This window comes from Tasmannia lanceolata, unplaced genomic scaffold (assembly GCF_043159265.1).
Source record: "Tasmannia lanceolata isolate RefF3 unplaced genomic scaffold, GAP_Taslan_0.1 ptg000015l, whole genome shotgun sequence".
Taxonomy (NCBI): Eukaryota; Viridiplantae; Streptophyta; class Magnoliopsida; order Canellales; family Winteraceae; genus Tasmannia; species Tasmannia lanceolata.
The window spans coordinates 2,449,479-2,474,989 of NW_027518692.1; the positions used below are offsets into that span (position 1 = coordinate 2,449,479).

Genomic DNA, 25,511 nt, shown 5'->3' on the forward strand with positions numbered 1-25,511 from the left:
TTCACTTGTGTCCGTTTCTTAAGTGTGCTTCTGATCTTAAAATAAGACTCCCTCCTCAAATGAGGACAAAATTGACGAAACTCCACTTGAGTCACAACGATTACTTGAACAAGAGGAGGAGCGCCAATCTCAGCCTTTCAAAGATGAAATTGAAGTGGTAAACACTGGCACTGAAACCTTGATCCAGTAAATGCCGATTGAAAATACATTACCCTCTGAAGAGTGTGAAGAATTGGTAAACCCGTTTTGAGGATAAAAAGATGGTCCCGTAAGCGTTACCATTAATGTCAAGAGAAAGACCCAGATAGAAGGTTCAAGAAAGAATGAAGTGAATATCATATGCTATGCAAGGGGCATAGAGTGGAAATAACTTTCATATTTCCAATCAATGACCTTGGTTCTCAAATTCATAACATGAAGCCAACAAATTCAAGATAAGAAGTTCAAGAGCAAGTATTGAAAAGTGGTCATCAGATATCAAGAGTTACAAATCCATAGATGGAGGATGTCAAGGAACAAGTTTCGCTCTATGAAAGCCGAAAGCACGCATTAGAATCTTGAAAGAAGAAAATCCATTATCTTACCTGGAAATGCCGTCAAACTCCGTGAAAAAAAAAAAAAAAAAGAGAAAAAAAAGAAATAAATAATCAGTACCAGACAGACTCTAGTAACCTAGATCGATTCCCAATCTGAACATCGAAAGGCCTCCTTTGGCCGAATAAATCCCAAAATCAGAACCCAACGTCAAAAGAATACCGGTTTGCAAACCCTTCGAGCCTGAATCAAATTTTCTTGAAAACCCATCAAACTAGGGGCATCCGCCCCGAACTACGCGAGACCTGATCCCTATACTGGGGTACGTAGGCAGCTCGGTTAAACCGAGTTCGGTCGATTCAAAAAAAAAAGAAAAAAAAAAGAAGGACAAGTTCCAAAAGAAGAGAAACCAATTATTCCAGAAAGAAAAGAAAAAAGAAAAATCAATTAACCTTCAAACAATTTATTTTCAAACTAGGGGCATTTGCCCTGAACTACACACGTCCTAATTCCTACATGGGGATATGGAGGCAACCTGTTCACAGGTTTGGTCGAAATCTTTGTTGAGCCTTAAGCCATTCTTTGTAAAGCCCTATCCTACCTATAAAGTCCCTCCGGTGTTCAGATTTAATGATCTAGGTCCCGAAACACAAAAAGAAAAAAAAACGGAGTTTGAAGATCTGCTAGACTGAAAACCTGAAAGGGCGGTCTAGGCAAAATTTAAGATCATTTCCCTGCTAAGTTGAAAACCCGAAAGGGCGGCTTAGGCAAAAGCTAAGGGGATAGCCTGCTGGATCGAAAACCTAGAAAGGTGGTTCAGGCAAAAGTTAAGGCTAGCGCGGTCCGCCAAGTTAAAAACCCTGAAGAGGTAACTTGGTCACGGTAAGAGAATCAGTATAAGAAGGCTACAGCCGGTATCAAGACTGAAGATCAACTGAAATTCAAGCAAATTCAAGTGATATCCTCAAAACCGGGGGCATTGAAGCTAAGCAATCTTAAGGGGCGTAATTAAATCCTTGAGGCATTACTGTTTCAAGGAAGAAGTCCCATGTGCACCAATTGAAAAAAAACATTCCTTGAAAGGATAGACTTACCAAATAAAATATTAACTAAGTCAGAAGTATTACTGTGTCTGTCAGTGTAGTCAGTCAATCTTTGTCATTCTATGTTCACTCCTTCAGAGCTGTTCAATCTTTTGAGTAGTGCGTTTTATCTAAGTTTTCTCTTTAGAAAGAGTCAATCGTCGTCCTGGTGTCCAAATGATGCAACTGTCTCGGTGAAGAAGGCCCAGCCTCGTCAGCTCCCTGCGATCGTATGAAGGAGTTCGAGAATCTAGTCAAACAGCTACATTTCAAAGAAGATCAACTCAGAAGAGTTCAGAAGTAGAAACATCAGAAAGCCCAACTTTCGTAAAAAGATCATACCCCAGGAAGGCACCTTAAGCTTGGAAGAGCCCCAGATGCAATGATGGTCGTGCCAATTTCTCAGAAAGATGAACCGTTAAAATTCAGAATTTCCTTCCAGTTAGTTAAATACTATCCTGGTCAAGAAATGTTTATCTAAACACCTATCAAGAGGCAAGTCCCACTTTTCCATGATTATATCCAAGAGAGCCGTTGTTCTAGATTACCAATTTTAAGTGTCTTGTTCAAGGTTTCAGTTATCCAAATCCCCAAAGACAAGACCAGCAGTCTCTTTGAGAAAAATCTTGTTGAAGTTTCATAAAAGTGTTTCTAATCCATTCTTGTTAGTAATGGTTCTTCGGTTTGCCGTTTCATCATTCGTCAAAGTCCTAGTTTCCGATATCTTTGTCAGGCACGATCTATAACATCCTCGATTTCATTAAGTTCAAAAAAATCAAAAATTCAAACAAATCCAATCTTACGTCAAATTCAAGTTCATGAAAAATCTCATGTCCTCTTTGAGCCCTTTTGTGAAAGGTGCCTCATTTCTCGAGTCCATTTGTGAATGGTCTCGTCTTCTCCCTGAACCCGTTTGTGAACAGGTTTCTCATTCTCTGAGTCCATTTGTGAATGGTCTCATGTCCTCTTTGAGCCCGTTTGTGAACGGTGCCTCTTTTCTCGAGGCCATTTGTGAATGGTCTCATCTTCTCCTTGAGCCCGTTTGCGGACGGTACCTCATTTTCCAAAAATAAAAAAATTTATCAAATCCAAATCCTTAATTAAAAAAAAAAAAAATCCAATCCTACGTCAAATTCAAGTTCATAAAAAATATCTAAATTCTTCGAGCCCGTTTGTGAACGGGGCCTCATTTCTCGAGTCCATTTGTGAATGGTCTCGTCTTCTCCTTGAACCCGTTTGTGAACGGTGTTTCATTCTCTGAGTCCGTTTGTGAATGGTCTCATCTTCTCCTTGAGCCCGTTTGTGAACGGTGCCTCATTTTCTGAGTCCATTTGTGAATGGTCTCGTGTCCTCTTTGAGCCCGTTTGTGAACGGTGCCTCATTTCTCGAGTCCATTTGTGAATGGTCTTGTCTTCTCCTTGAGCCCGTTTGTGAACGGTGCCTCATTTCTCGAATCCATTTGTGAATGGTCTCGTCTTCTCCTTGAGCCCGTTTGTGAACGGTGCCTCTTTTCTTCGAGTCCATACAACTATGGTCTCTTATCCTCTTTGAACATCATACATCTATGATGTCTCATTTCCTTGGAATCCGTACAAATACGGTATTTCATTCTCTTCGAGTCCATACAACTATGGTCTCTTATACTCTCTGAACATCATACAACTATGATGTCTCATTCCCTTGGAATCCGTACAAATACGGTATTTCATTCTCTTCGAGTCCATACAACTATGGTCTCTTATCCCCTTTTGAACATCATACAACTATGATGTCCCATTCCCTTGGAATCCGTACAAATACGGTATTTCATTCTCTCCGAGTTCATACAACTATGGTCTCTTATCCCCTTTGAACATCATACAACTATGATGTCTCATTTCCTTGGAATCCGTACAAATATGGTATTTCATTCTCTTCGAGTCCATACAACTATGGTCTCTTATCCCCTTTGAACATCATACAACTATGATGTTTCATTTCCCAAAAATAAAATTTTAAAAAAATAAATTAAAAAAAATTCATCAAATCCAATCCCCGATTCAAAAAAATAATAATAAATCCAATCCTATGAAAAATCTCTAAATTCTTCGAGCCCGTTTGAGAACGGTGCCTCTTTTCTTCGAGACCATACAACTATGGTCTCTTATCCTCTTTGAACATCATACATCTATGATGTCTCATTTCCTTGGAATCCGTACAAATACGGTATTTCATTCTCTTCAAGTCCATACAACTATGGTCTCTTATCCCCTTTGAACATCATACAACTATGATGTCTCATTTCCTTGGAATCCGTACAAATACGGTATTTCATTCTCTTCGAGTCCATACAACTATAGTCTCTTATCCTCTTTGAACATCATACAACTATGATGTCTCATTTCCTTGGAATCCGTACAAATACGGTATTTCATTCTCTTCGAGTCCATACAACTATGGTCTCTTATCCCCTTTGAACATCATACAACTATGATGTCTCATTTCCTTGGAATCCTTACAAATATGGTATTTCATTCTCTTCGAGTCCATACAACTATGGTCTCTTATACCCTTTGAACATCATACAACTATGATGTCTCATTTCCTTGGAATCCGTACAAATACGGTATTTCATTCTCTTCGAGTCCATACAACTATGGTCTCTTTTCCCCTTTGAACATCATACAACTATGATGTCTCATTTCCTTGGAATCCGTACAAATACGGTATTTCATTCTCTTCAAGTCCATACAACTATGGTCTCTTATCCTCTTTGAACATCATACAACTATGATGTCTCATTTCCTTGGAATCCGTACAAATACGGTATTTCATTTTCTTCGAGTCCATACAACTATGATCTCTTATCCCCTTTGAACATCATACAACTATGATGTCTCATTTCCTTGGAATCCGTACAAATACGGTATTTCATTCTCTTCGAGTCCATACAAAAATGGTCTCTTATACCCTTTGAACATCATACAACTATGATGTCTCATTTCCTTCGAATCCGTATAAATACGGTATTTCATCTTGCCCAAGCCCATTCAAAAATGATGCTGCGTTTTCATTAAGAATCTTTCAAAAGTCATCCATTATTCTCTCTGAGACCATTTGAAAATGACGTCTCATTTCCTCTTAAGCTGTTCAAAAGCGATATTCCTTTCCCTCCGAAAATCCATTTGAAAATGGTATCCCATTTCTCTCGTTGCCAGCGGCACCGCAGCGGGTTTGTTTTATTGCATTCCAATTCTAGGATTTCATCTAAGGTCTTGCATTATATTAGGTTGCATTGTGTTTAGGGGGTTCTTTGTCGATTAAAGCTACGCAAAATGGTTCTGTCATTTTGACTTTGGTATTCGATGACTACGTCGTCTCTACCAAAGAGGGGCATCTGTAGACACCCACATTTTGCCTTACTTTAACCAACAATAACCTAATATATTGATCCGTAGAATTTCATTGGTAAAGTATGCATCCTCAAATTTTTTGAAAAAAACAAAATGATAAAGAGATGTACCTGGTGAGATGATTAGACCCGAAAAATTGAAAAATACCCTGATTGGTGAATTTAGTGTGTTAAATCCATGTGAGAACCCCCTCTATCATTGATTTATATGTTTTAGGTCATTAATATCTTGATCTGACTTTACGGATCATCAATCGGGACAAAATAAGCTAGGGTCACTTCATAGCCCGGACCCTGATTCCATTCCGAGACCCGATTTCCGTAAATCGTTAGATCAATGGCAGATCTCGACCTAGGTCTAACCATCCAAAATCACCTAACCTCTCCTCTCATCCTAACCATCCAAACCTCACCTAACCTCACCTAACCTCTCCTCTCATCCTAACCATCCAAACCTCACCTAACCTCACCTAACCTCACCTAACCACCTAACCTCACCTAACCTTACCTAACCTCACCTAACCTCACCTAACCTCACCTAACCTCCTATCCCATTCTCCTATAAATACCCTCTCATCCCACCATCCAAAAGAGGAGAAGGAAGAAAAAAAGAAGAAAAAGAACCCCTCTCTTAGAAAATTCATCCCTCTCCCTCATCTCTTCAAGGGTTCGGCCATCCTTGCCGGATCGGGTGATTTTATACGTTGGGTGATATATATCAAAAGCAGTCATTATCAAGCAAGGAATCATCTTCAAGGAATTACCATCAAAGAAAAATCAAACACAAAGTGGGTTTCCAAAGAGGTAGGCATTTATTTCAATTCTATGTAGGGTCTGTTTTCATGCATATCTTTTACTTTAAAAGAAAAACCATGTTAGGAAGCATGTAGGGTCTGTTTTCCCCCTGGTTAGCCTCTGGTTAGACCCTGGTTGCACCCAGGTTCGCTGCTGGTTGCACCCAGGTTCGATGCTGGTTGCACCCTGGTTCCCTACTGATTCGCACCCTGGTTCCCTGCTGGTTGCACCCTGGTTCCCTACTGGTTCGCACCCTGGTTCCCTACTGGTTCGCACCCTGCTTCCCTGCTGGTTGCACCCTGGTTCCCTACTGGTGCACCCTGGTCCGCACCCTGGTTTGTACCCTGCTTCCTCCTAGTTAGACCATGGCTAGTCTCGGGTTTGCTCCTAACTTAGACCCGACTCACTTGACCCTAACCATTAACCCAATCCAACCAAGTCATATCCCAACACAATCCGAGTCGCATGTCTGAATCCATTTGGCCGAATCTCATAAGCCCGCCCACTTTGAATTCCGAAAATTCAAACCCTTGATGATTCCAATATGCTCAATTCTTTGATGCAAATTCCCAATTCCAAAATCCCATTGCTATATCAATGTTTTTTGAATCTCAAGTCCAATGCTCAAATACAAACCCGATTCCTGATCCAAATACCAAACCTGTTTTCCAAAATCCAAGCAACCTCCCCAGTGGAACTACGTGTGGCTTGATCCCCATCACGGGGTACGTAGGCAATTTGGCACTCCCAAGTTCAGTCGCACCTTTCTCTATCTTTCCCATTCCCTCACACTATTCATCATCTCGATTCATCTCGTGTCTCTCGGAACCATTGGATTATGGTTTCCGTCGTAAGGACCCTTAGAGCCCAATTTAGGAACACCGGTGTCGTGTCGTGTCCTAAGTTTTAGGGAGTCTTAGGTTTTAGGGAGTCCTAGAGTTAGGAGTCCAGCCTCATCACGGACGTTTGCTATGTATAGCAACCGTGCCATAGGTCTAGTTACACTAGTCACCCAATCTTTCCCTAGGACAAGCCTAGTAAACTAGGATGTAGGCAAACCTGCATTAGTCTAAGGGACAACTTGCATTCAGATAAGAATCATATAGCATCTTAGATGAAATCCTAAGATAATAAAATCCTCAACTTGAATTAAATAACTTCTCTTAAAACTGTTGAAACAGTCAATCCCGTCTAGGTCGGTGTCTTAGTTGAGTTAGGCATATGTAGCTTAGCTTAGGTGCACCGAACTACGTCGACTCTGATCCCAGTGAGGCTTGGGTACGTAGGCAGCTTGGATGTCTGATGGCATACCACCCGCGAGTCGGCACCACAAACAAATTGTGGTGTTTTGTATATTAATTTTCTTGTAAATGCTTAATCAAATCACTTAGGACTTTCCATGAAATTAGAATTTTAGGAGAACTTTCACTTAGATTGAATCCAGACAAATTAATAAATCAAGATACACATTTAGGATTCACATTGAAATTAGATCATAGGATGCATGTCACTTAGTTCGCACATTAACATAGAGTTGAATGAGCCATTTAAAATAAATTTAAAAGAGTTAGCTTTTGGAATCGAAGACCGATTATCGGGCAAGAATGGTGCATGTGGTGGATAACTCCCCATACCTTCCATTCTCGTAACCAGGTAGCGAGTCTAGATTTCTGGTTAATTACGGGTCCTAGATCCCACATCTAGGTGGCGACTCTGTCAGTCTCTTTCGTGTGGAATTCGGATTGCCTTAGTGATCCCAAGTTCACAGGAAAGATTAATTCAAATCAATAATAAAATGCACACGCCAATCGCGTGGATACGAGAGACCAAGAGAGAGCGCGCGGCGGCTCGCGCCCCACACCCCTCTCGCGGGATTCGGGTACCACAATAAGAAAGAGGAAAGAAGGAGCAATAAGGAAAGGGATTTGGAGAATAGATTTAGAATAATTTGAGAGGGAATAAAGGTAAGAATTCATATGCTAATTCATATATTTTTATTGATTTACATGTAATCTTTTCCAAATATTATGGAAAAATAATATGTTCTGGAATAATTATTCATAATTAAAATCCAAGTGGTTTCATTAGATTTAATGAAAATCCAATCTGATATGAATTTTTCTTTAACTACACATCAATCTCTTATATGCAGAAATTGTATTTAGAATCTGAATTTAGAATCTAACTTCTAGGTTCTTAAACCCATGTTAACAAGATCTAAAAAAATCTAGAAAATTTAAATATTCTTTTATCTTAAGTTTTCTTTCAAATAGAAGAGGTCTCATTCAATTTTTATGTAAATTAGATTTGATATGGAATTTTATTTGAGTAAAGGTCAACCTGCCCTGAACAGAAATGTTATGTTAGTGTTGTTTCATAACATCTTAACACTATTATAAAAAACTATAAAATTATGAAAAAATTATATGTTCTGTAATAGTAATAATTTTTTAAAATCCAAGTGGTTTCATACAATTTCAAGTTCAATTCGATTTTATATGGATTTTATATCGACTAGACATAAAGCTGCTCTGTACAGAAACTGTGTTTACAAACTGTATGTAAGTGCTATTTCCTAACTTATTAATGCTATTATAAAAAATGATAAAAATTCTAGAAAAATTATATGTTCTATAATAATAAGAATTCTTTAAAATCCAGTGATTTAATTTAATTTCAGTTTAAATTCGATTTTATATAGATTTTTAATCCACTAGATATCAAGCTGCCCTGTACAGAAACTGTGTTTAGAGCTTGAATTTAAGTATTGTTTCCTAACTTCTTAATGCTATCATATAAAACTACAAAAATTTCAGAAAATTTATATGTTATTAAATTGTAATACTTTTTTTAAAATCCAGTTGGTTTCATTAAATTTAAATTTAAATTCTATTTGATATTGATTTTGCATTGAATGGATATAAACTTACCCCTGTAGAAATTTTGTTTAAACCTTGAATTGAGATGATGATTGCTTGATACTTAAATCGTAATAAAAAAAATTTGTAAAACTTCTGGAGAAATTTTATGTTTTGTAATCATAAGTCCTCTTTCAATTCCAAATGGTTTCATTCGATTGTAAATAAATTTTGATATGATTTATATTTTGATTTGACTAAACATCAACTTGGCCCTCTGATGAAAAATTGTTAATGCACATATATATCTTAAAAAAAAGATAGTTGATGATTTATATATTTATAAAATTTAAAAAACTTCTAGAGAAATTTTATGTTTTGTAATCGTAATTCCTCTTTCAATTCCAAATGGTTTCATTCGACTGTAAATAAAATTTGATATGATTTGTATTTTGATTTGACTAAACATCAACTTGGCCCTCTGATGAAAAATTGTTAATGCACATATATATCTTAAAAAAAATATAGTTGATGATTTATATATCTATAAAATTTATAATTAGTGGTTGTATTATGATTTTAATGCATTTGGTAATATGGAAATGAATTGCATGTACAATCATTTGAAAGAGATCTATAAGTTTATGTAGGAGACTTATTGCAAATGTGATGCATATGTGATCTTATCCATGAGTGAAATTATGATTATTTGAATGAATGCGTTAATTTATGAATGAAATGGATTGATAAACCAAATTGGCTGTGAAATAAGAATGACAATTACTGCAAAAAAATACAGGGTTATCTACAAAGAAACCACTCATATGGAGCACACTCACGGGCCGAATTGGTGGTGAAACCATATGAGGTAGACTCACGGGCCGAATTGGTGGTGAGACCTATGCCGAATTGGTAAGGGACCCTGGCAGTATATGTATAGGACCTACGCAGTGATCCTCTCCGATGTTTCGCCTTGACCGAATTGGGGAGGGACTCAGAGTAAATAAGTTTCCAATGGCCGAATTGGTAATGGAATTCCACCCACTGAATTGGTATAGGTAGCTCTTGGACCATATGTGAGAGCAAGTTGTTTAAAAAGAAAAATTAGAATGATGAAAGTATTAGTTTTATTTGCATATTGTGTCGAATTGGAAAAGAACTTATGGGTGTTCATATAGGATTTTAATTTTCATGGGTGAGTTTATGTGTTGTTTCATGTGAGTATGTTTTCATATGTGAGTTTATGTGTTGTTTCATGTGAATATGTTTTCATGTATGAGTTCATTACTTGTAAAGAATTTTATTTAATTTTTTTATAACCCACTGAAATACAAGTAGGGCAACCCAAGAGGAGGGTGAATTGGTGAATTAAAAATTTTATCCTAATTGAGTGTATTGCTAAAACTAATTTTAACAATTAGTAATTATAAGTTTAATTAGGATGTTTAAAACATTACAAGTTTAAATCTAACCCTTTTTAATTAAACATAAACATAAAGAGGGTTAGATGTTACCAAACACCATATGCAAGAAGAGGTCAGGCAAGAGAAGAAGAGACACCAAGACTTATAGTGGTTCGGTCTATCAACAAGACCTACTCCACTCTTCCAAGTTTGTCTCCTTGGGTACTCTACTAATGGTGAGATTCTTCACGCCGAATCTCCAAGCTTTACAAACGTCTTCTCCGCCTCCTAGGGAACAAACCCTCTTTGCTCCGGATTCTCCTTTCTTAACGGGCCAAATCGGAAACCCTCTTACAACTTCAAGATTCGCCTTTCTTACCGGGCCGAATCTAAGACCCTCATACAAACTTGATTCACCTTTCTTACCGGGCCGAATCAAAGGCCCTCAATACAATGAAGAACAAATGAAAAACTCTCTTAGCCTCTTGATATGCTTGATACAAAAAAGGTAGCTCTCAAAACTCTTCAAAGAAAATAATAAATGTAGAAGCCCTATGGAGATCCTGTTGATAAAATGTAGAATGCATATTCAAAGCATAGAAGAGGAATAACCTTTTGATATGAAAGTTTAGGTAAAAAAGATGTTTAATGATCTTGCAAAAGGTTGTTTAGTTGGTCATGGATAGGGTATATATAGCCCAAGTAGTAATATGGTCGTTTGGGGGCAAAACAGTAAATAACTGGCCAAAAAAGAACTAGTAGTTTGAGCCCCAACGATTACATTTTCAGACCGTTGCGGTCGACCGAAGTGTTGCGGTCGCCTGCCCTATTAGACACTCTCTTTTTATTTTAAAATTTCTTATCATCGCGGTCGACCGAACCTATCGCGGTCACCCGCAGAGAGTAACCTGGACATTTCATTTTTGGTCAAGAGCCCTATCCGCGGTCGCCCGGTCCTATGGCGGTTGACCGGCCCGACCATGCTGGATTGTTTCTAGATTTCTAGAAATACATCCGCGGTCGCCGGGAGTCCCCGGTCGACCGGGCCGCTAAGTTTCGGTAGGTGCTGGATTTCCAGCCACCTTACCGCGGTTGCTCGGGGTACCCCAGTCGACCGGCCCTACTTTGAAATCTTAGTTTTAAATATAAAATTTCAGGGACTTGGGCTATGGTCTTTGGGTATTTGTCCACGGTTTTCAAACATGTTTTGGAGAGTGTGGATGGTTTTTAAAGATGTTAAATTTATTTATGAAAACCATTTGAAAACCTTTTGAAAGTGCAAATACATAAAACAAGAGGATTCCAAATACAATCTAAAAATGATATAACCTTGAGTCTTCTTGGATTGCTTGACTCCTCCTCACTTTCTTGGACATCTTGAACTTGTGAGTGAACTCTTCAACTTTCTTTGGGTCTTGTGACTTCCTCCATTTTTTGAATCATGTTGAGTGGCACATGAGGTGTCACCAATGCTAGTTCAACTCCAAGCTTCTACTGGCACTTGCAAGGCATGCTTGTGGGATCTTTGACTTGAACATCTTTTAGGAATGATGTCTCCAATGTATGTGCAAGCTCCTTGGTTCCTTTGTGCATGTTGATCCGCAACCCATGTGTTGAGTTGTGTTGTGCAATGGCGATATGACATGTAAAATTCCTGTCTAAGGCACAACACTACAAAGCAACACATTAGTCCATAAAGACTAATCAATTTAGGTTTGCTAGCATCAAAACAACAAGGAAAATGTGAATGGTTGAACCCATGAGAACCCTTGGGCTAAAACCCACTTTTCATGTTAATCAACTCTAAGTTCCAATTACGATTTATTTTCAAATAATTTAGTGATTAATTCTTTTTTTTAAAGGTTGTCTTTAAATGTTTTAGATTATTATAAAGCGTTATATATTTACTGAATCTTGAATAACGCATGTAATTCTTACTAAGTTAGAGATGTGCTTACCCTAAACATCTCGGTGGCAGGTGATGATACAGTTGTAAAGAATGAGAATTTTGGGGACATGGGGATCTAGTGAGGGAGGCAATGATCTATATGAGTTCTTAGCAATGTTTTTTGTTGTTGTTACATGTAAATTTTGGCGTATATTTGTCCATATGGTAAGTTGTTTTTTTTTATTCTTTTGGAGTTATGAGATATGTAATTTCATAAAGATAAGAGTGTAAACTTTGTTGTTGTTGTTTTTTTAGTAGTTATAAGAAATGGTTAGTACCTTGTTTCATTATGACTTGCTAAATTATGGTTTTGAAATAAATTCTCTATATTCTATTACATCAGTCAGTTAACGATCCAGATTTTAGGCCTTTTGAAGATTCGAGTCGTTACACATGCGCTCACATAAAGATGATTAGAGACAGCCGGAGTAGGAACTCTGAGGGAACCCTTCAACACCCAAGTCAGACTAAGGCATCATAGTGATAACCCAGTACTGATGGTGCTGCATTACCTTTGAAATGAAGTACATGGTTCCCTTTTATAGGCGAAGGTTCTATGTTCTAGGGTGCGAATGTAATGGGCAATATGGCACAATGTTTTCGCTTGAGTGGGCACATGTACTGGAGCAGTATAGTTGCTAGTGTGTATGGGTCCCAAGAATGAAGGTGATTGGAAGCTTTTGCCGATGTCCTTTCATTGGGTAGGTGGGGGTGATGGTACATGTTCCCTAAAGGTAGCAATTGGTCAGTCGGAACTAACGGGCCAATGAGATGATAGATGCTAAGGATTTTTATGCAACATGGAGGCACATTGTAAGGTCATCCAGGACTAGCAGACCAATAAGATGACAGGTAACTGGACTCTGTACAGCCAGACGTAGTGCGCATCAATTGTTGCTAGCAGGCGATGTGGACCCGGTGTGGTTTCGGGTGGTGGCATGTGCCGATAATCAGGCATAAGGCAACGTGCTCAAGGTTTCCACTCAGTCGGAGGCTTGTTTCTAGGGCTCGCAAGGTTGAGTGGTTGGTGGCACTTGGCCACTGGCTAGGTCAGGCGCCCTTGTCCCGGTTGAAGCCGCGAGGAGGTTTGAATGCTTCGTTTCTGCGTGGGCCGTTTGCCACTTGTTGTTATCCTACTGATTCCCCGATTTTAACCCCAACAACCACCATCCCTATTTGGAGGGTTGGTCCAGTTATTGGACTTGGAGCTAAGTAGCTAACCACTTAATCCCTCCACATCTATCTCTCTGGGGAACTACTGCATCGGAGAATATGATTTCTACTTCACCCCGCTTCCAGTGGGACATACTACATTGGATGGAGAATATGATTTCTACCTCTCGCACTCCCAATTTATCTATCCGCTACCTTCAACATTGCTCCATGAGTTGGCAAGCGGTCTACGGATACAGAATGACAGGAGGGAAACCCGAAAAATGGGAACACCCGAGTCGATGTGGGCCCCTCTATTAATTCTCTGCGCAATCGCAGCCACTCCTTCTCCTAGTAGATTTTAAGCTCCCTCTGTTTTCACACGCGGGTCTAGAGTCGAAAACTCTTGGAAAGTAAAATAAAATGAAAAAATCTCGCAATCTATCTCTCCCCTGCATTAGATTTTTACTCGGAGACGAAGATAAAATCTCGCAATCTACCTCTGCTGAAGCAGATTTTTATTAGGAGAGAGAGGGATAGAGGGAGAGAGAACCCTAACCCCCCAAATCAACCAAGGGGAGGGAATTATCTCACCCAATTTCTTTCCTTTTCCGTCAAAATTAAGAACCCTAGGGTTTTAATATCTCTTCCTCTGTTGGATTTCGATTCGTCTGATTGTTGTTGTGATTAAGAAATCTTGAAGAAATTCGACATACTTGTGGGGAATTCTCGGTGGAATTAGGGTTAGGGTTTTGGAAGAATAGATGGCGATCGAGGGAGAAAAACTGGAGTATGAGAGCGATCCCGAGGAGGCGATCGTGCCACTAACTATGCGGCGGAGGGTGGCGAGTGATGATGAGGATGGAGATGGAGAGGAGAGGGAGAAACAATCAAGCATAGATCTGAGGGTTGGGATTGGATCTGACGGTGAATCGGACGGTCAGGGTGGAGCGCCTGGTTACGAAGACTACGAATCACAGATAGAAGAGGAGGAAGAAGAAGATGGAGGAGTAGAAGAAGTAGAAGAATTTGAGGAGAGGGTTAGTGAAGGAGGAGAGGATGATGATAACGCCAGAGTAGAAATTGATGGACCGGATGCTTCGCCGGAATCCGGTGGGGATGGACGGAGATCCGGCGGAGAGGAGACGGGGAAGAATGAGGGAGAGGAGGAGAAAAAGGAGAGCGAGCCGTTCTCCGTGCCGACTGCTGGTGCTTTCTACATGCATGATGATCGTTTCAGAAATAGTGGTGGCGGTCGGCATAGGTAATTTTGTGTGTGTTAAAAGTCTGTTTTTTTACTTTGTTCTTGTATAGAAACTGTTAAAATTTTATATTTTTATTGGGTTTCTTTTGAGAATATATGCGTGCATTGGTGTTCGTTTTAAACGATGAAATGTTAAAATGGGAGGAGGAAAATGAAATGAAGGGGAGTTAGTTTTGTGGTCCTAAATTAGTCCATATCAAGGTTTTAAATCTCGACCGAAATCCAAAATTTCGGATTTCGGTACCGAAACCGAAATTGGGTAAGTCGAAACGTTACATAATTTTGACCGAAATTTTGAAATTTAACATTGATCGAAATTTTGTTATCCCCCAAATTTCGGGTCGAAATTTAAGAAATATCCCTAAAAAAATATAAATTTTATTCGTTATTTAATATTATCATGAAATTTCAGCTGAAATTACCGAAACAAAATTTTGGTAATTTTGGCTGAAATTTCGTGCGGGATAAAATATTTCTTTTCCTATTTCGACGGATTTCAAACGAAAATTTGAAATTTCGCCTAAAATTTCGGTTTCGGTAAGGACCGAAACGCATTCCGAAACCGAAATTTAAAACCTTGGTCCCTATGGTCCTATTTGTTTTAGATTATGACAGTTGATTGTCAGTCCAAAACCTGTTATTGGACTCTAAATTATGTTTAATTTTGAGTCCAGTAATTCGTTTTGGACTCACGATTGGTTTACATAATCTAAAGCGAACAGGGCCTAAGTTAGTTGATGTCTTTAGCAACATCTTTTTTAACTCATCTTTATGATCAAGGCTGTAAAAGATCCTTATTCCACGCCGAGAAAGTAAATAAAAACAGAAAGAACTATAAAGCTTTGTATGCTCAGTTTGTTGTGGGAGTCTATTGTTTTTTGTGCCTCTATAGTTTATGCTGAATATGATTTTGGACAGAACCACAAATTCCATGAAATAAGGCAGCACAGAGGGAAAGAGAATTCCGTGAGATTGCCTCTTGACATTTGCTTTCTGTCATTTATTGTTGTTCCCATCAATTCTAACACCCCTTCTCTCCACCGAAACTCGAAATTTCGGATTTCGGTCGAAATTTAAAACCTTGGTTACACGGGCACGTAGTGTTGGACACGGCAAACCACCAAAATTTAGAAACGGGGACACGGCTAAAGTTTAAAGTATATATAATCATAATTTGTGGATAGGATTTGTTTGTTGAGTTTCTACTCGGATACGAGTTGTCTGACATTGGCAACATCTAAAAATCTAGAAATGGTAGCACATACATATGTATAAAGTTATTGATTACTATCATAATTCGTAACATTATAAATCTGGTATTCATTTAACAAACTAATAAATCTTAGAATTTATCAACTATAATCTAAAACAAAATGCAATAATCAAATAACAACGTATTCATCAATTTAATCTATTTCTCTTCCGTTTCCAATATACAATGAGAAAGGGAGACCAATATGATAAAATGAATATAGTATTGGAATAAGAGTTTGTTTAGTATTGGAATAAGAGTTTGTTTAGCATTTTAGGTCTAGGGGAGGGGATATAACAGGAAATATTAGTTATAGAAGAGCTAAAAGAAGAGTTTATAATAAAAGAAGAGTTAATAATAAAAGAGGTAAATACAATATTCTATAATAAAATAGAATGTCACACTTGACATGATACAAAAACATGGTCTAACACTTTTAGCTGTTCATTTAAAAGTGTCCAAAGGCGTGTCGACACGGATGGACACGCGTGTCGTGTCGGACACGGAACGACACTTGTGTCAGCAATAACTGCAAAGTGTCGACTAAATCATAGGCTATGTTTTTTCTAGTTTGGTAAGTGGCTTTGTTCTTTCTTTTGTGTGTTAGCTCTCCTTTATTCCTTATCGTCTCTATGCAACAATGGCTTGTTCATCTTACGTGCACCACGTCAGAGGTAATATACAATAATTGGTTTTTGTCTTTCATTTAGGCGCACTCCTGGTGGACGGAAGTTGTGGGAATCTAAAGATGACCGGGCATGGGTGCATGATAGGTTTGAAGAGATGAATTTGCAAGATGCGTACCATGCTGAGGTGAACTGTTTCATACCTTCTCTTGTTTGCACGATTCCATGCTTTTTTTCGTGGTTTTTCTCTTGTTTAGGTGAGGAAAGAACTATGTATTATGTACAGCTAAAAAGAATCTCTGTAACCTGTATGTACTGTCATCTAAAAAATGCTATTACGATTGTTATTCCCAGGAAAGGAGAACCTCTAAAGGTCATTTTAGAGGTCGGGGTAAAAACCGAGGTATGGACCGTGGGTATGTAAAAGGAAACAGGTCCAGAGGTTATGATGACACTAACAATCAGAACAATGCGCCTAAGGTTGTAAGGGGAAGAGGGCCCAAAAGATATGTATCTCCTGCGAAGAACAACAGAGAGAACCATGGAGCTCAAAACAGACAGTATGCAAACAACAGAGAGAACCATGGAGCTCAAAACAGACAGTATGAAAAAAACAGACAGTATGCGAACAATAGAGAGAACCATGGAGCTCAAAACAGACAGTATGCAAATATTTTCTTTTTTCCTCTATTATTATTTATTTATTTATTTTTGGCAATTTGGCTGCATCATTATGGTTACATTTTTCATCGATACATTCCTCATGCAGATATGGGAAATCTTTTGACACAACGTCAAATACTAGCTCAGGGAGACTGACTGCACACACTCCCAATGTACAAACTGACCCTATTTTCCCTCGCAAAAATGTGTTTGCCTCGAGCTTGAGCTCTGCTTCTCCTCCATTTTATCCCTCTGGGTCTTCCAATCAAGATAGCCATGTAAAACAGAAAGATGATACACAAACTGGAAGTATCAATAGGAACCTTTCTCCTTCCGTGGTTTTGGAGGAGAATATCTCTGCATCCCGCTCTGGTGCCTTGCTGCGAGGGAAAACCGTTGTTGATCCTATGGTCCAGGATCGACATTATATGGATGATCCTATTGATCCCATTTCTGGGAAACCATTGACCAATATGCAATTGCAGCCTTTTGGATCTTCTTCACCTGTTAGCACAACCCAGTTGCCTCAATCCAGGGTCCAGGGCAGGGGTTTGAGTATCTCAGGTCAGCTTAATTATCAGCCCACCTCATCTCTTAACCAAGGCAATCGAGCTTCTTCACATGCACCGGTCACTACTGTCCCACAAAGGTCTACTCGGAGTCCTGTTCAGCCGGCTTTACAACCTTCTACTCAGCAGTTGGGTCAGCGTCTGGGTAGTGGAACTCAGGTTTCTTCTCCTCCTCAAGGTCCATCAACCAATTCCTCTGAAGTTGGGGATGTGGAATCTCCACCAGGATCGAGTAAATCTAAGACTGCTTTGGTTGGAAAGGGAAAATCCAGCATTCAAGGAAGCGGAATGGGCTCTTTCCTTTACAATGGGGCCCAGGTTATTGGAGCCACAGGTGCTATGGGTGTTTCTCACGGTGATCAAAATTTTCCTCCTGGACTATTGCCAGGTAAAGCGTATGGGATTACATGCTTGCACTATATTTTTGATCCATTAAACATCTCTCTCACTCTTAGTATTTGGTTGCATCGTCTTCATGTAGCAAAACATCAAGCACAGTTTATATATGTTTTTAAAGTCAAGTTCTACTTTTACATGTTGTTTTCTGTTGGTCAACCCATAGTTACCGGAAATTTCCTAGTTAGATGGGAAGCTCGCTTCCTCGAGACTCGCTTCCTCGAAACTCGCTTCGGAATCTAAGTTCTTCTCGTTTCCCAAATTTAAGGGAAGCGTGCTTCCCAGATGCTTCCTACACGTTTCCTCCCAATTGAAGATTACGCTTCCTATTTAGTTGATTATTTATTCCTAAAAGAATATTTTCTCCTCTGATAAATCTGAAAGATCTTACTTAAAAAAATGCATTTAAAACTTGAAAACTCATCTTAAGTTTCAAATGAAATTTATGTGGATCTTTGCCCAAAATCTTAATATTTGATAAATATGAATATAAATGTGAAACTTTAAATTTCTAAAACTATTAATTCTAATTTGTCACAAAGTCTTGTTTTTTGCTTGTAATCCTTACGTATGTTAACCCTTCCTTCCTAACCTACTACAATCCTACTCTTTCTATGTATTTTTTTGCTTCCAATGAGGCTTATTATATACTTCACGTTGACTTTTAATGAAACATTTTCTTTAAAACTTCTTGCTTCCCGTTTTTTATCTTTTCTAAACCCCTCTCTTTCCGCTTTCGCTTTCTGCATCACTTCCCACTCTGGCAACTATGGGTCAATCTCTCTTTTAGGACTTTTTCGCATGTTCTATTTCATCCTCTCTACAAAGCAGGGGTAAGGCTGCGTACATCTAGCCCTCCCCAGACCCCGCAATGGCGGGAGCCTCGTGCACTGCCCCCCTCCCCTCCCCCCCCCCCCCCCCCCCCCCCCCCGTTTTTTTATCTCTGCAATTGAAATTCATTTAATTTATTCTTTAAGAGAACACTTTTTTGGTTCATATATCGATATCGTCATCTTCACTAAATAAATTTCTAGAGTTATACTCATGGATTTAAATTTCGGTTTCGGCCGAAACCAAAATTTTGGATGAAACCCCGTAAAAAAAAAGAATTATTTTTTTTTAGAAATTGGCAGAATTAATTTATTATTTTGGTAATTTCGGCTGAAATTTCAGAAAAATACTATATTTTTGGAAAAAAAAATTCAATTTCACGAAATTTCGGCCGAAATTTAAAACCATGGTTATACTCGATTGTGAGTTTAGTTGTTCTAGTCGAGACTCTTATGTTGTTTGTGCATCCACAGTTATGCAATTTGGAGGTCAGCATCATGGTGGCCTTGGGGTCCCTGCTGTTGGTATGGCCTTTCCTGGATATGTTGCCCAACCACAACTTGGTTTGGGTAATTCTGAAATGACTTGGTAAGTTTGTTCGCTCAGTAGTTTTATGATTGTTTCTCTTATTTAACTCGATTTCCTTTGATGCTTGAGGAAGTATCCCCCTTTGCCATTCTCTTTGGCGACTTATTTCTGTATACGTCCTTGACTAGGATGTACATTTTAGATGTTTGACAAATGACTGATTGACTCATTGGAAGATACTATTTGTTCCTTGCCAAATTTGCACGTCTTTTAGTGAATAATACTGTTTGTGCTTAGGCTTGATTTGTTTCTTCACACCATGCTTCTTGCAAATGTTATAGCAATGATGCCATATTTTCTATCTCCAGGATGCCGGTCTTGGCAGGTGCTGCTGGAGCTTTAGGAGCAACATATGGTTCTCCATATTTTGCTGTTGATGGTGGTTATTATGCTCGTCCATCAGGACAAACATCTTCAATGGGTGCCTCTAGGTAAGCAGGATTCCATCACTGTCTCGACCAGTATTTGAGGTCTTATTATCTATGGTCTATGTCCTCCAATTACCTTTCGTGTGTCATTATAGCTGAGTGTTGGGTTAATAGGTCACACTCTTCCCTCTTATTATCTTGGGTTATTATAGCAAAGTGTTGGACCGACCGGCGAAAGAGGGGGTTGCTAAGGAGGCTCTCACCCTTTTTGACGACCTACCTCCTTGAATTTTTGCTTTTTGTTCTTTCCTTTTTCCATATTGTTAATTTTTTCTCTTATGTTTCCCATTGCCTTGTAATTGACCATCTCTGTCTTCTATCAATTTAATTGGCTGCCATTAAAAAAAATGCCTTGATGGTGTTTATGGTGCTGGATGGATGTTGATCCCATGTTGTGTGGTTGTGCGCATGAGTTTGCATGTGCATGTGTGTATCTGGGCATTGTTTGAAAATTCGAACTTAGCGAAGGTAAAACTGAATCAAGAGTCAATGATTGGCGTGGTCGAATTTTCATAACTGTTTTGACTCAGAGGAATCTTTGATCGACTTTGTAGGGTCAAACTCGGACTTGGACGAGAACTTGTCTGACGTAAAACGGGTCGACTTCAGCGAGTTGATGACTGACTCTGGGAGTTTCTATACAGTTTGTGTGTGTGATCGCACACATGCATCCTATGTAAGAATTCTGATGATTGTGTCCTATGATCGCACACATTTTCAAAGTTCACGACTTCAAGTTTTAACCTATGATGCCGAGATGCCGCTATGGGCATGGATACTGATACCGGGAGTAGGGATTACAAGTTGATGTTTCCCACAAATAAGGGTGTGAATATGGATACGGGAATCCCATATCATCACTTCACATAATATAATTAAAAATAGACGGAAAAAGGATCCCTAGTTCAATTTGTTGATACATGTCTCTTTTCTTTTGGTTTTACAACTCAACTGTAAGCCCAATGGTTCTCACCCTTGGCATCTCATTCTTGTTTTGATGATTCCAATCTCAAGTGATTTTGTATCACTAATGAGTTTGATTGTCTTTAGTTGTAGATCCCATTAGTTTGCATTCAAGGAAGCTTGGATCGAGGCCTAGAAGCTTAATTGGAAAGCATTTGAAGTGCCAAAGCTTGGAAGATCCAAGAAGTGAAGTTGACTTGAAGCCTTGAAGTTCAAGAGAAGATTGAAGTGCTTTTCAAGTTTTTTTAGAATGTATTATCCTCTCCTTTGTTTTTAGGGATATCAAAGGTACTTAACCATGTTTTAAAAGTAACTTGAAAATGTTTTTAAAAACATAGGACTAAAGCCCAAAGACCATGGCCCAAAAGTCCCTGATCTTTTAAAGTAAAAATGGAATTTAACACAGGGCGATCTACTGGGGTTCCCCGGGCGACCGCGGCAAGGTAGCTGGAAATCCAACATTTATCGAAAAATAGCGGGCCGGTCGACCGGGGTTTCCCGGGCGACCGCGGAGGTGTTTCTGGAAATCCAGAAACACTCCAGCATGGTCTGGCCGGTCGACCTCCATAGGTTCGGTCGACCGCGGAAAGGTTTTGAGCTTAATATTTTATCAAACAGGTAGCCCTCGCCGGGCGACCGCTATTGGGTCGGTCGACCGCGACGGTTTGAAATTTGAAATTAAAAAGGTTTGCCCGATAGGGCGGACGACCTCCATGGCTCAGATGACCGTGCCGGTCTGGCAAAAGAGCCGTTGGGGACTGCGAGGCTTGACTTTTTCAACCCAGATTATTATAGTTTTACCCCCAAACGGTCATATTTTCAAATGGGCTTTATATACACTATCCAAACCTTTCTTAAACATCTTTTTGCATTATCTTGAACATCTAAAGGATCAAAATCAAAGTGTTTTAGTGCCTCTCTCATCTCTAAGCAAAGAAGTGGAATCAGGCTTATATTTGTACATCTTTCTTCCATCTTGTGTAACCCTCTTGAAGGGATTTTAATTTTCTTTCTTCAAGATCATTATATATTTGGCGAGTGCGAAGGGAGGCGTAGCCATCCCAAGAGCGAGTGTTGGAGACGCGTAGCTTTCTCCGGTTTGTGGCGAGTCTTGCGAGGTGGAGCCGGATCATCTTTGTAATTGGGTTGATTCCCCTCTATTAAGGGAATCCGTAGTGAAATCACTAAGAAGGCTTGGTGGAGTGGAGTAGGTCCTTGGTAGTGATCGAGCCACTATAAATCTCGGGTGCACTCTTTCTATCTCTTTGTGCATTTGTGGTTTATTTTCATTTGTGTGCTTAAAGATTTCATTTGCCTTTGTTTTTAGCTTCCACATTGATATTTGGCAAAAGTTTTTAAAACCCAATTCACCCCCCCTCTTGGGTTGCCATCACCCCTGGGATTTCATTTGGTATCAGAACACATGGCTCTTATTTAGGTTTTTGAAAATTTCAAAAATTGAAGAGGAAAAGATAATGGCAACCCCATCCTGATATGTTGAAGGACAATCTGTTTCTAGATCCTCATACTTTAATGGTTCAAATTACGGGTATTGGAAAACCCGGATGAGCTTCTTTTTACAATCTTTAGATTATGAAATGTGGGAATTCATTGAAGATGGATACATTGCTACCACAGAGGAAAGAAGTGAGTGGTCGGCCGCTCAAAAGAAGAGAGTCGCATTGAATGCTAAAGGAGTGAACACAATCTTTTGTGCTCTATCTCCCGACGAATTCAATCAGGTTTCTACTTGTAAAACGGCTAAGGAAATATGTACAATCTTTGAAACCATTCCTGAGGGGACTTCACAAGTCAAGAAGTCTAAAGTTAGTCTTCTTATTAGTGACCTTGAAGAATTTAAAATGAATGAAAATGAATCCATTTCCGAAATGTATTCTCGTTTTACTAATATTGTTAATGAGCTTGAAGGTTTAGGTAAAACTTATACAAATTTGGAATTGGTGACGAGGCTTCTCCGGTGTCTTCCATTTAGTTGGGACCCCAAGGACACGGCGATTGAAGAATCAAAAGATCTTGAAAATGTGAAGTTAGATGAGTTAGTTGGATCCCTCATTACTCACGAAATGAAGATGAAGAGAAGGGAGAACCAACAAGCCGAAGCATCAAGGCTCAAGGAGAAAGACAAAGGAAAATCCATTGCCTTTACCCCCAAATCATCATCTTCTTCCTCAAGTTCCGATAGCGATGAATTGGAAGCTTTCAAGAAGTTCAAGAAAATGTGGAAGAAGAAGAAGGGAAGAAAAGATAAGAAGAAAAATGAAGAAAAGAAGAGCGAAGAAAAGAATGAGGACCCAATAAGGTGCTTTGAATGTGGCAAACTCGGACACATAAAGTCGAATGCCCTCTCCTCAAGAACAAAAAGAAGAAATATGGGAAGAAGAAGTTTAGAGCACATGTGGCAAATTGGGACGGGCTTAGTGACAGTAGTAATTCTTTATCAAGAGCTCAAAGGAAGAAAAATCAAACTTTTGTATCTCGGCCCATATTGATCCGACCGTATGTCTCATGGCCATCACCGAAGAGAATAAAAATGAGGTATGTTCCCATCCATCTTCTTTTTCAAGTTCTAGTGATAATGAAATGTCTTATAATGAAGTTTGTGAAACCTTGGAGTTGCAAATGTCTAAAAATAAAGTTTTAAAGAAAAATCTTTCTCAAATTAAAAAAAAACTTGAAGTTTTAAATCAAGACTTTTCTTCTAGATTTCAAGCTCAAGCCAAAATGGAAAATAACTTAAAGCTTGAAAATTAGACCCTTAAGGGTCGCTTGAGTGAACTTAAGACTCATGTTTTGAGCTTTCAAAATATGGCGAGTTCATCCAAGTCTTTTGAAGATGAAAATTTTGAATTTTTAAAACAAATAAATCATTTTCAAAATGAAAATGAGAGGCTAAGGATGGTATATATGGTTTTATGAATGGAGACAAAATTATAGACATATTCCTCAAAAAGGCTAGTTCAAAACCTCAACATGTCTATCATAATCGAACTAGTCTTGCTAACCACTTAGTTAGTTGTCATTATTGTGGCCTTCATGGGCATTATCAATTTCAATGTGCATCTAAGCTAAGTAGGGATAGCCGTGGGACTAAGAAAGCTTGGATTCCCAAAGCCCCAACTTGATTTCATTTTGAAATTGGCTTAGTTTAGGGGCTTCTGCTAAATCTTGAATATCCTTATCCTTCATAGTTTGTGATTTAAAGCCCAAGGTTCGAATGTATTTTTGGTTATTTGCTTACCTTGGCATGTTTATTTTTTATAAAAAAAGGGTGTTTCCCTCTTGTTTTGAGTTTTTATCTTTGATAGGGGGAGTTATTTTCACAAGAGAGGGAGTTGTTTTCAAAATTTCCTTGATTTAGGGGGAGCCTAATAATTGAAAATTTTATTCTCTTTATTTGTCTTTTGCCCCAACTTTTTGTTGATTCCAATGGGGGAGAGAAATGTATAAGCTTTTATTGGAAAATCCCTTGTGGTTGTCAGCATCAAAAAGGGGGAGAATGTAAGCCCAATGGTTCCCACCCTTGGCATCTCATTCTTGTTTTGATGATTCCAGTAATTTTGTATCAGTAATGAGTTTGATTGTCTTTAGTTGTCGATCCCATTAGTTTGCTTTCAAGGAAGCTTGGATCGAGGCCTAGAAGCTTCATTGGAAAGCATTTGAAGTGCCAAAGCTTGGAAGATCCAAGAAGTGAAGTTGACTTGAAGCCTTGAAGTTCAAGAGAAGATTGAAGTGCTTTTCAAGTCTTCTTAGATGTATTCTCCTCTCCTTTGTTTTTAGAGATGTCAAAGGCACTTAACCATGTTTTAAAACTAACTTGAAAATGTATTTAAAAATATAGGACTAAAGCCAAAAGACCATGGCCCAAAAGCCCATGATCTTTTAAGGTAAAAATGGAATTTAACACAGGGCCGGTCGACCGGGGTTCTCCGGACGACCGCGGCAAGGTAGTTGGAAATCCAGCACTTGTCGAAAAATAGCGGGCCGGTCGACCGCGGAGGTGTTTCTAGAAATCCAGAAACACTCCAGCATGGTCTGGCCGATCGACCTCCATAGGTTCGGTCGACCGCAAAAAGGTTTGAGCTTAATTTTTTATCAAACAGGTAGCCCTCGCCGGGCGACTGCCATTGGGTCGGTCGACCGCGACGGTTTTAAATTTGAAATTAAAAAGGTTTGCCCGATAGGGGCTGACGACCTCCGTTGGGGATTGCGAGGCTTGACTTTTTCAACCCAGATTATTACAGTTTTACCTCCAAACGGTCATATCTTCAAATGGGCAATATATACTGAAATACGGGTGTGACAACCCAAGAGGGGGGGTGAATTGATCAATTAAAAATTTAGGGAATTTAGGGCTTAATTAAATGGATTATTTAAATCAAGTTATTAATTAAGCATATATGGTCTAACCCTTGTTCAAATATTCAATATGATGGAATCTAGGGTTTAGATCTTACTTTAGCATACATTCACTAACCCTTGTTAAGTTAAAACATAAACACAAATAGGGTTAGAGATTACCAATCGCCAATGTGCAAGAGAAGGAGAAGAGATGCAACCACAAGGAACACACAATTTATAGTGGTTCGGTCTATCACAAGACCTACTCTACTCTTCCAAGTTTCCCTCATTGGGATTTCCACTAAAACATAAGATTCTTCAACGGGCGAATCTCAAAGCCGTACACCAACTTCTCCTTCAAAGGGATCACACCCTTTCTGCACGAAGCCTTGCGAGGGCACAGTCCCTC

General features: G+C 39.0%; 2 protein-coding genes across 7 annotated transcripts in view; both read left to right on the top strand.

The window, feature by feature from the left end:
- Window positions 1-4,560: 4,560 nt before the first annotated feature.
- Window positions 4,561-25,511, top strand: part of LOC143845753 (uncharacterized) — a 100,332-nt gene continuing 79,381 nt past the window's right edge. The window contains exon 1 of the mRNA XM_077354168.1: window positions 4,561-5,811. The gene's annotated coding sequence lies outside the window, so the exon portion shown is untranslated. The remainder of the gene's footprint in view (window positions 5,812-25,511) is intronic.
- Window positions 13,323-25,511, top strand: part of LOC143845751 (protein MLN51 homolog) — a 55,318-nt gene continuing 43,129 nt past the window's right edge. For 5 of the 6 annotated variants that reach the window (XM_077354162.1, XM_077354161.1, XM_077354164.1 and 2 more), the window contains exons 1-6: window positions 13,328-14,427; window positions 16,390-16,492; window positions 16,660-16,967; window positions 17,075-17,925; window positions 19,238-19,352; window positions 19,661-19,783. In XM_077354162.1, coding sequence (XP_077210277.1) covers window positions 13,928-14,427; window positions 16,390-16,492; window positions 16,660-16,967; window positions 17,075-17,925; window positions 19,238-19,352; window positions 19,661-19,783 — 2,000 coding nt within the window. In that variant the 5' untranslated portion in view covers window positions 13,328-13,927. Of the gene's footprint in view, window positions 14,428-16,389; window positions 16,493-16,659; window positions 16,968-17,074; window positions 17,926-19,237; window positions 19,353-19,660; window positions 19,784-25,511 lie in introns of all 6 variants that reach the window. The other variant, XM_077354166.1, reaches the window with a different exon arrangement.